The sequence below is a fragment of the Pollachius pollachius genome (assembly GCF_949987615.1).
Source record: "Pollachius pollachius genome assembly, chromosome: 12".
NCBI classification, from domain to species: domain Eukaryota; kingdom Metazoa; phylum Chordata; class Actinopteri; order Gadiformes; family Gadidae; genus Pollachius; species Pollachius pollachius.
Genome location: NC_136945.1, coordinates 9,375,746 through 9,394,108, shown reverse-complemented (window position 1 = coordinate 9,394,108; position 18,363 = coordinate 9,375,746). Strand labels below are relative to the sequence as shown.

The following is an 18,363-nucleotide window of genomic DNA, read 5'->3' as shown; positions in this document are numbered from 1 at the left end:
GGGGCAGAGTTAAACGTTATTCCCTGGTTCGTTAGAGATATTCTCTACCTAAGAAAACTATTCGTAAAAAATGTTTCATGAGTGGCTAAGGTTTTCATAAATGGATTTTAATGTATCCATTTCTACTTTGTATTTTTGCCTATCAGAACAGTGCCCATCTTTTCATGTTCTCATCACGCTAAGGTTAGGGTCTTCCTCTTGGCCTTATTATCCAGTGACAGAATTTGCTTTCCCTATTACACTGACAACATTCCTATTGGATCAAACAACTCATCCTCGATCCGGATGGTTGAATTAAAAGATGGGCGGCCCAAATCTACAGGCAGCTTAAAAAAATAAAAATAAGAAAAAACCAACACAGTCTGAGGACGTCAGTGTGTTTAGATGGCTCTGCTATCTCTTAAAGTTCCTGTGTCAGACATTTTGGCGTCTTTCATGTCTGACCATATGCTTAATTTTGATTGAGATGTAAAAAGTATTACCAGAACTGCAATAGATCATTTGTATCTAATGCAATGCATCTAATTCATCATAGATACATTGCTAAATCAAACCAATGTTATCTGCAGCAGAGGCAGAGATGCTCATCCGAGCATTTATATATTTTAGACTTGATTTCTGTAATGACCGGTTGCCCAAACTCCATTACGAAAAGCATCCAGCTTGAACGCTAGACACCTATAGACCCCTGAATCGACCTGTTAACCAGCACTAGCCTAGCCCTCGTGCCGAAAGGTACTGGATTAGAAGTCCCCTACAGCTTCCTTGGCCACCCTGCCCAATCTATGCCCCAGCTAAGACTAGCCCCTAGCCAGCACCTCATCGCCATGGACAATACAAATATATATATTTTTTAATTACACTTAAAATGTTTGCTGGTAATACTACTCTGTATGTCAATTGTGGCACCCATTGCACTTCTCACCATCCCTGGGAGAAGGGATCCCCCATTCTGTGTTCTTGAAGATTTATTCCTTGATAATAAAGCACTTTTGTAGGCTCAGGGGGAGTCATAAATATATATGGCCTTTAAGGATTAGGCCTTTTCAGATTGAAACTTTGATTAAGGGATATACAAATACAATTGACTTGACTTTCACTAATGCATATGAAATGATGCTTGAAAGGATATACACATACTGATCACCCATTTAGAGGATTTATTGGTCGATTATGATCGGAGGCGCATCCATGTCTAGAAACAAGCGACTCCCTGGTCGGCCCATGGTTTAAATCTTAGGCCATGATCAGACTCAGGTCATGGTCGCGTGCATGCATGTGTGTGTATGGTTGGCTCATCTAGCAAACTGAATTTATTCTGTAACATACATAAAGGTATTACACAAAATAACAGTGCTGTCCGATTCCTGATTCCTTATGCAAAATATATATATTCTTATAGTTTTGTGTAGCTTTCTGTTAAAAATATAATTGCATTTTTGTTTCTCTAAGTGTTAAACAAAACTACAAATTCTAAATACAAATTCTAGGTAGGCTGTGCAGTTTTTATTTATCAAAGGGGAACCTACACCCTGACCACACAACTTAATATTTACACTGTCATCAAGAAACAGTTCTGCGATTGTAAATGCAAAGGGAGCAGGGATGCACCGATTAATCAGTATCGGCTGATATCCGCCTTTTGACTAGTGCTGCACGATTTGGTGAAAATGTCATATTGCGATTATTGTGAACAATATTGCGATATGCGAATGTGATGGCGATATAATAACAAATGGTGTCATGGGTCTACTTGCTTGGTTATCAAGGAAAATGCATACAGATTACTGATAATTTTAAATTGTTTCTTTCTCAACTCAAAACATACAAACTTAAAACTAGCATAAAAAATACAAAAACTAAAAAAGTGTAAAGTACTGTTTTCAAAATAACAATACTTTACAGAATTAAAAAAATATATTTTTTAAAATAAAGGCATTTCTGCTGTGCAAACTTGTTAGGTTTTCTCAATAGTACAATTAAATAAAAAATATATAATAAATTAGAAAATACATATTTAAAAAAGAAAAAAGGAAACTTTTTTTTATAAAATCGCAGCCTTTTGCAGTAACACAATCGCAAAGGCTGATATCGCGATTGCGATTCGATTAATCGTGCATCACTACTTTTGACTGCCATCTGCAAATAAAACATTCACCAATCAATGGCAGTGGCAAATGTTAACTGACACGTGAGAATACAAGTAATTCTCACACAGGTTACGGAAGTGTGTAGATGACCCCATAACCCACGTCTGCTTTGCGTTCTGCTCTGCCCGATGGAAGCCATGACTAACAGGAAGGTCTGCCATATAATAAACCTAACACCTATCACTAGGCAGAGTGACTGCTTCGCTTTCATTTCAATAAACCTAAAAGCTTGCTCACATGGGAGAGTGTATAATTAGGGCGATCCAGTGCCCACGCCCACTAGACGTGAACCCATTTGAAAGTTCCCACACTGGTTCAAACATAAGTTGACCTAGCTTGCGTCACCGTATTAGTTAAAAACAACAGCCTACCTGGTATTAAATGGGTTTGTAAATATCATTATTTTCAAACACTAATTATTTATTTCCTAAATGAGACTTGAAAAAGGGGGGGGGGGGGGGGGGGGGGGAGTTATCTTATTATTTAGGTCATTTAAAATTTGGGTCAATATCGTAATTAAAAAAATCGCAATCCAGTGGTAACACAAACTCTTTCAATATGAATTCTCTCTTTTGTTTCAACGTTTTCCTGCAAAATAGTAGGACAGAATGAAACAGTATTTACCGGTATATTCTGCACTTCTAATGATTCCAAAAAAAACATAATATGTCAAGAGAGCCATCACCATATAGATATTTCACCATACCATAATAAGCAACCATAGAGCTTTCACTCTGGGTCTCTTTGGCCGTGTACTTGTCACATAGTAATGGGTGCAGTAAGGCATTTTCTGGATAAGCCGTCCCTATAGGGTAATGTATTAATACAAATAGCCCTGGCCAGCAGGGCAGAGGAGCAGTCAACAGCTCCGTCACTGGTGCTTTCCTGAAAGGTCTCACCCAGCCCTGCAAGCAGGAACCCTATCCCAATGGATGCAACACCAATAACACCACTGAAGCGTATATCAGAGCTCTGTGATCATGAGTGTCTGCACTCAGAATCCACCTTGAAGGAAAATGGTGAAACAAATAGCGGGATAAACCATCAGCACTCAAGCATCCTTATTTTCGTTTTCCTAGCTCAATCTTCTTCTTCTTTCATTCCCTGTGGCCACTGACAAGACCCTTGTCAGTGGACCCGAAGACCCTAAATAAGACCCCAAGACCCTAAATAAATGACAAGGCTACCTTACAGCTCGTCTAGCCAGCGTTTTATCTTTCTATAAGTAAGTATATAGGTGTCTTTATATTCTCGTATTCTCTGTCCAGCTAAAGCAGAGGTTTAGATTGCAGGTGCACAGGTACTCTGTGCAAAGTGAGGGGTTCTCAACTTGGTACCCGTCAATAGGAAAGCCTGTTTTCAAGTTTTGGCATGAGACCAAAAACCTAATAATCAGTGACTGGGAAGATTACCAGTCACACTTTGAAAAACATCTGCTGACAGATCATTTAAAAACAACAAGCCGAACATGCATCCTAAATAATTCAGAGTCAATAAGAGACTTCAGCAATGCTAGCAGCCACATCAATTAGTGTTCAAATGTGGAAGTTGAAAATGTGTTCCATTTTTAAAAAGGGCTGTTAAAGAAATGATGGCTGTACCGTTATTGTAAATTATGTAATAAAGCAGATGATAGATCAATGCCGTCTTCAGTGATTGACAAATAGTTTAATCCCATTCTGAACTACTTGATACCCTATATTTGTCTTTTTAAGACCATACGATTGTTTACTAAAATTATTATGCTATGTAGAGTAGATAGGCTTAATAAGCATTATATTCTTACAAACAAATCCACACTCTTTATAGGATACCATCATGCATTGATAGCAGCAATATTTAGACATAAAATGTTTGGCACATCCCTAAATGTTGCTAGAAACGATGGGCAACATCAGACAACAATGAAGAATGTACAGGAAAGTTTCCCTATGAGACCAAATTGCATTTCCACACACCATCATAGTATCTGGAAAATTCCTAAAGAAATGTACTTGCAAAGCTACAAAAGGCATGGCAAACCCACTGCTTCACTCTGCCCTTAATGTTTGTAACAAAAATTCTATGAAACGTGTTAGTGGATTTTCCCCTTTAGAGAGCCTTTTCTGGAACCAAATATCCTATTAGCAGAGAGACCACACTGCTCTTGCTCTGCATATGCACCTAGTGGAGACATTTGATGGACCTAGTCCATCAAATGTCATTGATGAGCTGCCAAACTAGAACTCAGACACCCTTTGTGAAATCTGCCTCACTGCAAAGTCAAAACAGTGGTGGTGGTTGTGCAAGGGCCTCTTAAGAGGGACTGTGAGGGTAGCCAACCAGCCAACAAGCCTGGAATTCAGGCATCCAGCCAATCAACCCGACCGGCTGCCCCTGCTGGGCCAGGAGTCAGTGCAGTCTTTGTCACCCCTCAGCGTGTCCACTCCAAAAAGACCAGAAGGCGGGACGGTAAGCAGCCGGCCATCTAGTCGATCAAACCGTTATCAAGCCATCACAACAGGTCTGGTTCTCTATTAATCTTCCAGTCAGCATCACATTTTAGGTCATAGCTTTCTCTCAAGAAACACAGCATGACACGATAAAGCGACAAAACATGGTAGGCCAGGTCCAAGGCAGATATAGAGTATTATTTGAATGCTCCAGGAATGGTAAAGTACACAATTACGGAGGCAATTACGGTGGCAGACGCTGGCTGAGCTTTGCAGAGGACAATGTCTTCCTTCTAGATAACATCTTGTTAGATACCATTTGGATAAGTGATGGCCACTGGATCATGCAAGGTATTTTTATTGCATCATCACAACCATCATAATAATGAGGAACAATGTATTTTTTTTTATATTTGTTGGTGTAGCTGAATGAACGGCATTTTTGAACACAAAACTGGAGCTTGATCACGTAGGTGACCTAGCTATGGCGACAGGTCCGCTTCTCACTGCCCTCCACCATCTGCTTCCTGCCACCAGAACCATCCCCAGATTGGTACCTGCTTTCCTCATGTACACTCTCCTCTCCATCCTTCCTTAGCTCTTCTCTACTTTTTTTTAACGTTTACTGGTGTGGGAACCGCCCACACCAGTAAACGTAAGGGGAATGCTTAATGCACCCTGCCTATCAGTATCTACCTTGCGAATAGAGCAGAAGAGAGCTATGCTCCATGCCTCCTGATGTTTCTCAGCTATCGAGAAGGGTTTCCTTCACGCACCTGTTGCGGCACTATTAAAATGGCAAATGCCCGCATTTGATTGTTTCAGGGAACCCATTTGGCCTGCAAATCAGGTTAACCCTGATTTCTCAGAAAAGAGTTGCGAGTGGTTAAACAGGTAATCGTTAGTTAATGTAATTGTATTTGTCTCATGCATAGCCAGGCGAACTCAACTAGAAACATATTCTCACAGAGCATTTCACTCACTAATAACTGACAGATGGCATTTCTAACAAATTGTGTTCAAATAATAGTTCTTTAATATTACCTAAAGCATGTTTAAGCATTAATTCTCCCAAAAGCCATTCATTCATTGTGGTATGCAGTGAATTGATAAGGAAATTGTTTGCTTCAGAAGAAATCAGTTATCAGTGCTCCTTGTCCGTATCCATTAGCTAGACAGGTAAAGTAAAAGGTTCTTACTCTTTAGAGTCAAAGACAAAATATTATTTCAATGGCTTTAAAGAAAATCAAGACAAATACTAAAACAACTCAAGAGTGGCAGAGATCAAAAAAGGGTGAAAGTATGGAAGCAGCCTGAAATAATCAAACCATACACATCATTGATAAGTCTCTGACAATACACCTTTGCATGTTCATCTAAAGTTGAGTTTGAAAGGAGTGTGAACCTGCTGACTTCAATGGCAATTACGGCAGCAGCTGATCTGGGGGTAGCTATTGATTTTCCGCAACGCCTCTCATCCAGTAGCTTACTCCCATCCCCTGTTCGGTCGCTTTTCCCACGGACGGATAATTGTTATGCAAGAGGGTGGCTTTCTGAGCAATCAGTACCTGGGAACCAGTTACCAAAAAAAACAACCAAACAAACATCAAAAGCACACATGGCCATATCGACAGAGGTGTGTTCACAGCAAGCACCATGGGTGAGAGGAGGGATTTAAGTTGGATGCTTCAGCCACATCAGTCATCCTAGCCTCAGTCTCTCAGGGGACTGAGGGGCCAAGTGTGTAGGCTTGGGGACATAAGTGAGGAATCTGTAAGCAGTCCAAGCCGAAATGGAGTTTGATTATCTAGTTTGGGTGTTTCTGTGATCTTTATCCATTGTTTGGATTTCCAAGTACAAAAGGCCGTATTTGAAGCACTAGTCCTCAATATGCTAATGATGCAGAAGAACAAGGATACATGTCAGGACTTCAGCTTTCAACACAATAAGAAACAACGTCCATTAGGGTAATGTTTTGACTGCAATGATTGGCATCCAAGCATTATATCTATTATTTTTTCATCCTAATATTCACATTTTAAGTAATAACTAATATGTGCAGTGGAATATTTACTTTGAACCCCATTACCCAAATGCTAAAGTTTGACTCCTAATGTGTGTACATTAAGACATGAACTATTTGCCAGGCGATGAGAAAGGATATGCTGAAATCAACCTTACAACAAGAGAACAATTGACAGGGAAATAAAGTTATTTGTGGTTAACTCGCACCTGAATGTCTTTTTTTTTTACTAGATAAACGTGTCAAAAGCAGATTTTCTTTTAACGCATCTCCAAATTCAATTAGAACAAATAATTTGTGCACTAAATATTTCATATAGTTTGAAAAAATAAGACATGTATATGAGCCAAGGAAAATTGTACCAAGTAGTCAGACATAAAAAAATAAAAAATAAACTAGTTTTCTAAAGCTAAACCAGCACTAAAGACAAGAGGAGCGTTTGCTATTAATAGCAGCAATAGATTTTGTATTAAAAGGAGGACTGCTGCTGCTGCTGCTGCTGCTACGGTCTCCTTTTCCTTCTCTTGCCATATGTTGGTACACATTATTGTCTTAAATGTGGGTTTGAGTAAAGATTAACGGCTCATTATCGCTAATAATGCACAGCACAATTGAATTTAAGGTAATTTCCTCCATTTTATGAATAATGCATTCCTGCCCTTTTTATGAATCATCTGCGTCTCTGTGACAAGTCTTTAGCGTATCCGTGTGCAGCAACAACAAGCCTTACTGCATGTAAGCTGTAGGCAAAACCAATAGAGTATGCGTAGTCCCTCCCCCTCCTATGTAAGACAAGGTTGAAGTGAGCGCCCCCATGTAACACACACACACACACACACACACTTAAACTCTTTGAGGAGGACACAGGAGCAGGGAATCCCTCGTAACCCCAGTACTGGCCTCACTGCACTCTGTAGGTGTGGTATGTTCATTTGTGCGTGTGAGTCCAAGACATCAGGGAACAGCTGCCACTGATAGCATGCCTTCAGGACCAGTCCAAACCCTGCTGCACGCTGTTGCTGCCCTGTACCATTGACTAAAAAGGAAAAGGTATACGCATTAAGGAGTAAGCCTATAAATATACGTGTTGCGCTTTAACCGATTCTTATAATCACCTACTCCAAGTAGAGCCTGATAAACCTCATCATTTGAATAGTGCTTTCTTAATATAATTTGCTTATTTAATGGGAGATTGCAGAAAATTGACCCAAAATTTTGCTCCCAAATTTTGTCTTGGGAGCATCATCAACTAATGGAGGCTGGTGAAGGTAAAAAGGCAATTTTAATGATGACAATGGCAGCAGGTCAAAAACACTCCTAAGAGTTGAGGGAAGCATTAGTAACTCAAATCCTACCCTACTCGGCTGCATGTTACCAATACTCACTAATGCACACACAGCAATAGAAGTAAAAACCCAGAAGAAACTTACTTGAATTTTTAACTGGGCACGCTGGGTTCCCAGACTTGGAGGATAAAAGGGTTTTACGGACAATAGCACATTAAAGAAGCACAAGAGATAACAGAAACGGTGACTGCAGGTTTGCAAAACGACGATTAGTTTGGTCTTAAACGCTGGAGTAGAATATTGCGTTTCCCGCGGCAACACATTTAGGCTGGGAAGCTGGCTCACTTCTCTCCATTACTCTTCTTTGTTTCTACCTTCCGCTTGGTCTGATCTCCAGACTGTGACCACCACTATCAGACGTGTCTTTTACAGAATCTGTATCGAAACCTATCTTTTCATCGTATCCAGGTTTTTTTTCTGAATGAGGCACGCTTACGAGAGGGAATTAGAAAGCTTTGCTCACTAGCTAGCTCACGCGCTCTCTTCTCTCTCTCTCTCTCTCTCTGTGTGTTGCTTACTGTGATACGCACTGCTCACCGCTCCCTTTCACTCCAACCCTCCCTGTTGAGATGTCTCTTCGTCTCCAGGTCGTGTTTGCTCTCTAGCTCTCCAGCTTCCTCCCTCTCGCTCTCTCCTCTCTTAAAATAATATGATTGCGATGACCATCCTAATGCCACCAAGAAAGCCCAGCTGTGTATGGACCTAGTTGCATCCGCCTGTATGCAAGTCTTCATAGCACAAAAATTAACCAGATGGCCTATTTATGACCAATATTTAATGCTGCTTTATGTGCACACATCTGGACATCTACCGGAGCAATAAACACAAAAGCACCTGTTTGCAGACCCTCCTTTTTCTACACCATCCATCCAAATTTGGAGCTGTAGTAGTTTAATAGTTCTGCTCATGTCAACGAATCAACACTTCTACAGTCAAATAAATCAGAGGGAGGAGACAAGCTATCTATATAATTGAATGGTATAAAATAACCCCCTTCTGAGTACATTTCTATCTCTCTTCCCTCAAATCCCACTGTGTAGTCCAATGCCAGAGAGGCAGTGAAAAGTTCAACATCAAACAGGGCTTTACCAGGGACTTATCAGCAAGACAGCATTGCTTTTGGAACGTCGGACCAAACAGCGTAAAAGTTGTTTCCCGTAATTGACCAGGATTAACGGTGCATTGTTCAACAGCTAGAAATACACTACTGCTACATATTGAAGGCCAGTGCCAAGGAAAATAGAAGCCATTTGCATCCAGGCATGCTCAATTTCCCTCTTGAACTATTTGTATCAAATAAATCAATGCCTCTACCCACAAAGACATTAAGGGCCATCCTGGATTTGCCAGAAGCTATTTTAGGTTTTTCGTTAGTAGACACAAACCTACTGTTGTTCACAAACATGAACAGAAGAGGTTTCATCTTACAAAATACGTCAGTTCAGCATCCAATCATTGTGCTCAGAAAGCTTGGTGTTTGCATGAGAATGTATAATGCTTGATTTGCACAAAGGTAGGTACCAAACACTGAACCAAAATAATAATTGCAATTAACATTGAATGATCTCACTTGATAGCCTCACATCATGTCAAGGGGAATTTGGGTCTTGTAACAAGGGACACATTTATAATCAAGAAGCATCATCAGACTCTGTCCAGTGATTGTCATTTTAACAAAATGTTAACTTACTAACCAAAATACGTGTGTGTGTGTCATTTATCAAAACAGTTTATTTTGCTATAAGGCTACAAGCCACACTGTGCAGTGAGACTTAATGGATGAATTGAGTTGGAGTATCATGCCAAAACGCATCAACTCTGCAGCAGAGTTAGGTCTATCGTGTAAGGTCAATCAGGAAACCAAGCCTCATCAAAGCCAGACTTGGAACCACACAACCAGTTACCATTCCGCTCCGATACATAATTTACATCAAGTAGACCGAGTTGAGGAATATGGGGATGGAAACAAGGATGGGTGGAGGTCATGAGAGGGAAGAAAAAAGAGTGAAGCAGAGAAAGAAATCAAGAAACATGGGAATGAAATGGGTACAGAGACACAACTGGACTCGGAAGGATGCGAGAGGAGCAGGGAATAAAAGAATGAGTGTGAAAGAGAAGGGAGCGAGGAGCAGCAGCAACAGCTCCATGCTTGCTGCTCTGGCAGAGATCTATAAATAGCTCTTCAAATCTCTCTAGAAAAAGGCACTCTGCTGCTGCAAACAGATATTCAGACACAGAAGGCGATATGGATACCTGTTCAAAGTAACAAACGGGTAATGTCAAACAAAAGAACCAATGCATGATTAAACAACCTGCATTGTATATACCCTTTAGTTTTAATAGTAGTTTCAATCCACATTTAGAATGCATATCTGCATTAATAGTTGATGTAAGGAGTAAGACTTCAGGCAATCAGTGTACGCTTAATTCATATATTGAACAAATAAGTTTACTTAAACACTCACATTAAATTATGACCAAAGAAAAATGACATCAGTAATTTGATCACCCGAAATGCTGTCTTATTTTTAGCATTTCGGTTGATGTTAGAGTTTAACTGATAATAGTCTGATGCTAGATCGTAAGGACCAAAATGAGCAAGGGGCAGGAAATGAGGCGTAGTACAGAAGACAGGCTCCATCATCTTCCTTGTTTCTAGCCTTAGCAACAGCAGACTGGTGGTTCACTGATCCAACGCCTCAAATCCTGCTATATATTCCACATTCTTATTGCTCAATGGTTTAATAGAAGGGAATTGCAAAGTAGCACCAAGCGTACTGTCAACTGATAAATATAATTGGAATAGGAAAAAGGTTATTTGATAGTGGGATATATAAATACGTCCCCACTATCAGAATACAAGGCAATGACAATGCCATGTTTTTCTATACATTTTTGTATTCATCTGAAATAATCCAAGAACCAATACTTATTTGTCAAGGCTCGACGTCCAAATCGGAATAATTACCGCTTAGAATATAGTAAAATATATAAAGCATGTGTTTCTGGTCAAAGTGTTGACTCCAACAAACAAATGAACGGATGGTCACTACAGCAGAATCAGGCATAGTGTCGAATTTGTTTAATAAGGAATAAATAACTATGTGTTGCTATTTCAACTGGTCCAAATATTATGAATGAACCATTTGCAAAAAAATATTACTAATGGATCTGACCAGACGCACATGCACAATTCTAGCGAATCCCCCAAAATGCTGAATGAAATATACAGTACATTGAACACGGGTAATACTAAATAATTCTAGTAATGAAGTTGATATAACTTTAAGAATAAATAGAACAGATCCCGATATGGTCTCATGCATCCAAAGCTCATCCTAAAAATGTTCCGTTTGTTTACATCTTAATTCAACCAATCAAGACGAAGCCTTAGTTAGTTAATCTGCAGGGATACAGTAATGGGTTATATAATCCTATCAATCCGATCATTACGGCACCGACTTTATGCACGATTTGAGTATCATTAGGAATCAACAGTTCGTCGGTAGTAAGGGTTTGGTGCAGATAAGGATGAACGACCAACAACGTCTAAGCATCAACGCTATATTCACTTCGGGGATATCGTGACCGCTCTCCATAAGGATTGTCACCCAATGCAATACAACGTTTACTGGTGTTATTGGTGCTGAAAGTCGCTTGTTATGGGTTTTATAAAACATAACTAATTGAGTCATTAACAAGGTTAGGCTCACCGCAAGAGGGGTTGTATTCAATGAGTCCGATATGGATTGTCCAGTTCTTCACGATGTGTTTGCTGAGCACAGGTGGTGTTGTCGGTGCCGAGGCTAGGCTACTGAAACACTGGGTAACAATAGCTAATGGTAGCTCATGGCATTAGCTTGCTTTCTCCAGCAAGTATAATTAGCCACCTAGTTACCTACCCACCGACCTAGCGAAATGGCCAGCTAGCACTAGTGCATTAGCCCAGTAGACGTTCACGTTATATCGTTTCGTCAACAGGCAACAATAATGTCAACAAAACGTCAGCTGCCTCCCAAACTAAATATCAAATATTAACACTGAGGTTGGCCATTACCCTAAACTAACCAGGTACTGACATGTCACAATATGAGGCGCTAGCTATGGGGTGGGCTAAGCTATATAGGCTCATCTCCAGAAGACTCACCGATGCTAATAATGGTGTTGCTAGCTTCACTTGGTTTACTGCGACCCGCACTGTCACAACTGCGCCGCACGAGACGGATAGAAGTGATAGGCCGCCGGGTGACTTAAACTGCCGACCAGGGCGCCCCACACTCATGTCAAACCCCGGTCTGTCAGTATGTGAAAAATAACCAGACGATTACTTTTTGGGAAATAATGCATTCATCAAATTAGAGAACACAAAATATACAAAACGGTATTCACCTATGAGCTGCGGCCACTGTGGCAGCGTCACATTTTTTGTCACCAAGTTTAAGTCAAGAGCACTTTTTACAGTGTTTGTGGTAGGCTACTGGCATATTCCTTTAAGTTAACTTGTATACATCCGAAAGCCCAAAACGGAAAAGGAGCAGCAGAGGAAACAACAGGGACAGGACAGCGTGATCATCTATAAATCTCATTCATATGCCTTTTCATCGTTGTAGGATCGTTTAAAGGATGTCTGATAATTTCGGATTAAGAATAGTGCCTTTTATTCGTTCTTGGTTTCATGTAGGAATGCTGCATTTCAAACATCGACCCTAGAGCCAAAATGAGCCAACGATCTGCATCTGCTTATGATTGAGTAGCCTACTGTTATTGATTTCCACGCTCTTCCTGTACTTACAAATACGTACCGCGTGTCGGCAGGCTAGTTCCGCGATATTCCTAAATGTAACTGACTCGTCTTGTAGCCTGCTATCAGTCACAGGATCGGCATCCATCAAGGCCGATCCACATTAATTGTTTTAATGTGTGTGTGTGTGTGTGTGTGCGTGCGCGAGCGGCACGCGTGCGTGCGTGTGTGTGAGCTTGTGTGTGTGCGTGCGCGAGCGGCACGCGTGCGTGCGTGTTTGTGAGCTTGTGTGTGTGTGAGAGAGAGAGAGAGAGAGAGAGAGAGAGAGAGAGAGAGAGAGAGAGAGAGAGAGAGAGAGAAATAATAAGAAAACGGCAATTCATTCTGACATATTGTGAATAATCCACCCGAAATTAAAGTAGGCCTAAATCGTTTTGTTATTTGACCCCAACCGTGACTGATAGGAACTATTCATTGCTTGAAATGGCAAGAAGACCATGAAAAAAGGCCGAGCCAGCTCCCTAAAGGAGTATGTACATGGCACTAACGTTGTGTTGGAAACACTTAGCTGTTGCTTTATATTTTGTGGCCAATCAAGACATCAAAACACATATTGCCAACGGGGACATAAAGAGAGAATAATTTGGAAATCATTCCAACCACACAACTGTCTTATCTTTAAGGAGGAAATATAGCCGTTAGGCATAATTAAACTCATTGTTTATATAGGGGGCGACAAATATAACTATAATGTCACTGTTACTCATATAGACACTATTGTTTTGCTCTTTGTCTGTTTGCTTATCCTTTTATATTTAATACATATATATTTTATATATTAATATATATTACTTTTTACTATTTTGTAGTTCATTATTATTACCAGCCCTTTTTTTCAATAGTTAATTTAAATATGTGCATTTCACGGTTATGTGGTAGATATCAAGCCTATTTACCTTTTGTAAAGGTGTAATACATTTTGGTTACATTTTGTTCAACGTTTTAATAGTAGAACGAGATGCTGGGGGCGTGTAGGGTCGAGAGAAGAGGTGGATAATTTAGGCTTGGGTAAGGTTGAATTCAAGGATCAGCGAAGGGATTACCTACCATTACCGACATGAATGAGCTGGCTGATTGCGCTACCACAGCTACCTGACGCATATGGTTCACAATGTATGAAGCACTTTTTTTTAATGCTAATATAAACCTTATACCTTAAACCTTAAAGCCTTCCAAAGAACCCAAACACTTAAAAAAAAACAACAAGCAAACAAACAAACAAACGCACAAACAAGAAAACACTCACATGACGCACGCACACGCACTCAATTTAAACACACACATACACACACACAGACACACACACACACAGACACATACACACACACACACAAATAAGCAACTTGATTCGGCGCCTTTTAAATCGACATGTTAAGACAACTTTCTGAACAGGCCGTTACGGCCTTGGGCACTTTGGGCAAGTAGACTATAATTACTGACAAGCCGCTGTCCCAATGGGATGCTTACCACCTGGTTCGGTGGTATGTTGAATTCGCTCCTGTCGAATTCGAAATAAGTTAAGTAATGCCGTAACACTTCGTAGTCGTCACAGCGTTTCCTCTTTAATGCAATTGTCATACTGTCCGTCCAACATCGGGAAAAGTGTGTAATGTTTGTGCTGAAGAACGCTTAATTGTATCACGCATACAATGTCAGATAGGCCTATGTCAGAATACAGCGAGGTTAAAACTTATCTTTTCATTAGCGCCCGCCACTGCGCAGCAGACATGCAGTTGGCTATCGTGTGTGCGTAAAAGCTACGGTTCAGCATTTCCAGTCAACTGTGTGTGTGTGTGTGTGTGTGTGTGTGTGTGTGTGTGTGTGTGTGTGTGTGTGCGTGTGCGTGCGTGTGCGTGTGTGTGTGTGTGTTACGTGAGAGGTGCTGAGACATGCAATGCCAGAATTTGGTCTATGCCTCAGTGCGCTCATTGGTACGCCTCTCCAACGTGTCACACGTTTTTTGTGGATTACCCCAGATATTTCAATCATTAGATGAGGAGTCACTTTTTCTTTCTCTCAACAAGCCTGTCCACTCGGCCACAAGGACCCGGACCATCATCAACCAAAACCTCTCTAAATGTTATATTCTTCCAGTTCGACTAGGATTACTTAAGGGAAACAGCCTTCAAACCATGCTTTCACGTGTGTTATTACTTGTGCTGCCTACAAAACAAAACGTGCGCACTTCGATTAAGGAGAGCAACATAACGTCGATGATATTGCCAACGTTGTTATTGATTGCTTCTCTGATGTTGACGGGGCTCCGGGCTGAGGTCACGACTGGTGGTGACTCCCCTGGATGTGTGTCCTGTGGTTTGCCGGCACTGGATAAGGAAGCGGAGGAAAGACTGATGATCGAGGTCGCGAAGCAACAGATTTTGAGCAAATTGCACCTTAAAGAGAGACCAAACATCACTCATACAATTCCTCGGGTGGCGCTTTTAACGGTGCTTCGCAAACTCCAAGCGGTGCGCGTCAGCAACACCATACCCACGAAAGATCATGGCTACGAGATAGTAAGCTTTGCAGAAACAGGTGAGTTTTACATTTTAACGGGGACAAGGTTTTTACGGTGAAATCAAGTCCTGGTCATTCAAGGGACTTTAATGGTCATAACGCTTCTGCGAAGGAAAAAAAAAAGGTCAAGCAATGACCATATGCAGATTGAACTTTTATAGCATACAAAGAAACAATATGATTGATAGCCTACTTTATTTCTTTGAATGCGCCTACTTTTTCTGCATGACATCTACTTTTTTTTGGCAATAAACACATTGCTTTTAACTTTTCCAGTTCTCAGTTCGTTATGACAACAAGGAAATAAAAGTTGTCACATAATTTTTTGTAAAAAAAAACAATAAAAATGTATTCCACACTTTTAGCTGATGGTTTTAACTGACATGGTTTCTGTTTCAGGGGAGAGAGGCAGTGGGCCCAACGCTAGCCTCGGCCTCACCTTCCAGTTCCTGCAGGAGCACGGCCAAAACATCCAGGTGCTCCAGTCCTCTCTGTGGGTCTATGCCCGCTCCTCTGGCCAGGACCCCCACCGTATACAAGCCCAGATCTTCCTGTCCGGCCTCCCCGGGGGCTCAAACCGCACGCTGCTCGTCGAGAAGACGCTGGACGTCCAGGAGAGCAACTGGCACACCTTCACCATCACCCGCCCACTGCAGGCCTTCCTGGACCGCGAACACAGCCACCTCCACCTGGAGGTCAGCTGCTGGGAGGACGGCGGGGAGAACCTGTGCTCCTTACAGGGCTCCTCCAGCTCCTCCAGCGCCGGCGCCAACCCCCACCACCAGCCCTTCCTGGTGGCCAAGGTGCGGCACCGCGACGACCAGTCCCAACACTCGCTGAGGAGGCGTTCGCTCCGGTGCGGCGACGACGTCACCGTGTGCTGCAAGAGGGACTTCTACATCAAGTTCAAGGACATCCAGTGGCAGGACTGGATCATCGCCCCAGAGGGCTACCACATGAACTACTGCATGGGCCAGTGTCCACAGCATCTGTCCGGGTCGCCCGGCATCGCGTCCTCCTTCCACGCCACGGTGTTCAGCCAGCTGAAGATCAACGGCATCAACACGGCCGTGTCGTCCTGCTGCGTGCCCACCGAGCGCAGGCCGCTCTCCATGATGTACTTCAACTCGCAGCACAACATCGTGAAGATGGACGTCCCCGACATGATCGTGGATTCCTGCGGATGCACATAGATGGAAGGGAGGCGGCGATGGAGCTGGAGGCGGAGGCGGTGGTCGATGTTAATGTAATCACACAAGGGTTTGGGGAAATTCCCATTGACATTCACAAAGGTACTAACACATACAAAGAACAATTATTTACATATATACATATGTGTATATAAATATTTATACATACATATATATATACAGGGCTCCTTGAGCTCCTTCAGCATCACACAACAATATTTTTTTTTTCTAGCAACCCTTGTTGAATTTTGCTTTGCAAAAAACTAATAACAGAGGTAGATGCCAATTCAATTCTGCAAGTCATCCAAACAAATGTTTGATATACTTTTGGGTAAGTAAACATGCAGTATCAGGTACCCAATTCTTTAACCATCATGGGGGTAAATGACTAACGTTATTCTGATGTAATGCAATATATTTTTTTCTAAATCAAAAAACCAACAGCCAAATACTAAGAAGGTTATAGAAAATCTGGACCAAAACATATTGACACAAAAAACAGGGATTGATATTGTGTCCTCATTCTCATGCAAAACTAGTTGTTACTTTTATCATTCAATATTCTGCTGAGATTCTGTTCAGAGATGCAGTATGATATAGTGCCTTAATAATGGGAGCATGATTGAAGGGAGTAGTTTTTATACTGTAATTGTATCTAACCATTACTTAGGTGCAACTTGCTTTGCATTGCAGTGATAGCAAAACTTTGTACTTCCATGGCTTCCATAGAAACACACACTACCTTAATTTGTGTAACTGCTGCCCTTATGTCCAGCATTTTTTTTTAACAATTATAGTTATTCACCTATTCAACTTAAATTGTTCCTTCTGCACATCAATTTGATATGCAGAAAAATATGTCCAAAAAAAGACAATTGTTTTATCCGATCAAGTGTATTCATGTTGGACTTATTCATAACTATAACAGTCTTCCATTTAGAAGCTTTGTGCGTCGAACATGCTTTTTTGTTTTCATTGCATTCTGTTAGCAATTTGAGGAGATGTTTGAAGTGATCATCTATGAATAATGGAAAGCAGGGTGAGAGGGTCCCGGGTGAAGTCAGATTTCACCATTTAAGCGTCAAGCATCTGACGTCTAGAATCTGCCCTGAGAGCTGTATGCATGTGCTCCATGCTGGGGAAATGCAGCTAATCAGCATCTGCACTGTATTGTTTGCTCAGGCAACCCGTTGGGCAACTGAGGCTCTGATGGCCTGAACTCAAGGTTATTTCCCAGCCACACGAGTAAACATTCAGCGATTGCTTCAGAACCAGGTAATGTGAAGGTCTGTGAAACAGATGGGTCATTTGGCATGTGTGGCAGGCACGTCGGCATTTGCATTTTCCAAAGTCTTTGTTAAAGTCATATGCTTCTCAAGTTCCACCAAGCAAACAATTGATTATTCATCTGATTTGGAAACATCTGGTTCTTGCTACGTATGTCTTTCATTGAAGTTTTGACTTTGAATTAAATGTATGTTTTTGCTTTCTTGTATATCCTTAATGGTGTAATGGCCTGAATGGTCTGTACTGTACCATTCTGCTGTACGGTCAGTGTCTTAAAATCACAGGACGTTGATAATGTGATATAACAGGTACAAATTTGAAGCAACTAGATGATGTGCTTTTGAAATAAGCAAGGATAAAATAGCAAACAGCTACAAAGCTATCCATAAATTGAGATTAGTGCTATACAATTATAATAATGTAATAATGAATACTGCCAATGTTTGTTATTGCAAACAATTTTCACCTAATAGTTATTGTAAGCCACTTTGGATAAAAGCGTCTGCTCAATGCCCTAAGAGTTATTGTGTTATTTTATTTTTTATATTTCCTTTTTTTGCAAGCACTTCCTCTTTTAGGCCCCTCAGCAACAAGGAGGGGCCGTACATAGCTTACTA

At 41.1% G+C, this 18,363-nt stretch overlaps 2 protein-coding genes across 5 annotated transcripts in view; one reads left to right on the top strand and one right to left on the bottom strand.

The window, feature by feature from the left end:
- r3hdm2 (R3H domain containing 2) overlaps window positions 1-11,832 on the bottom strand; it is a 42,839-nt gene extending 31,007 nt beyond the window's left edge. For all 4 annotated transcript variants that reach the window (XM_079747497.1, XM_079747499.1, XM_079747498.1 and 1 more), the window contains exon 1: window positions 11,665-11,832. The gene's annotated coding sequence lies outside the window, so the exon portion shown is untranslated. The remainder of the gene's footprint in view (window positions 1-11,664) is intronic.
- A 3,052-nt stretch (window positions 11,833-14,884) lies between these two features.
- LOC307084402 (inhibin beta C chain) lies at window positions 14,885-16,462 on the top strand (the record flags this gene model as incomplete). Its single annotated transcript, XM_079748772.1, has 2 exons — window positions 14,885-15,287; window positions 15,669-16,462. The coding sequence occupies 2 exons, from the start codon at window positions 14,885-14,887 to the stop codon at window positions 16,460-16,462; spliced, it is 1,197 nt and encodes a 398-aa protein (XP_079604898.1).
- Between the last annotated feature and the right edge of the window lie 1,901 nt (window positions 16,463-18,363).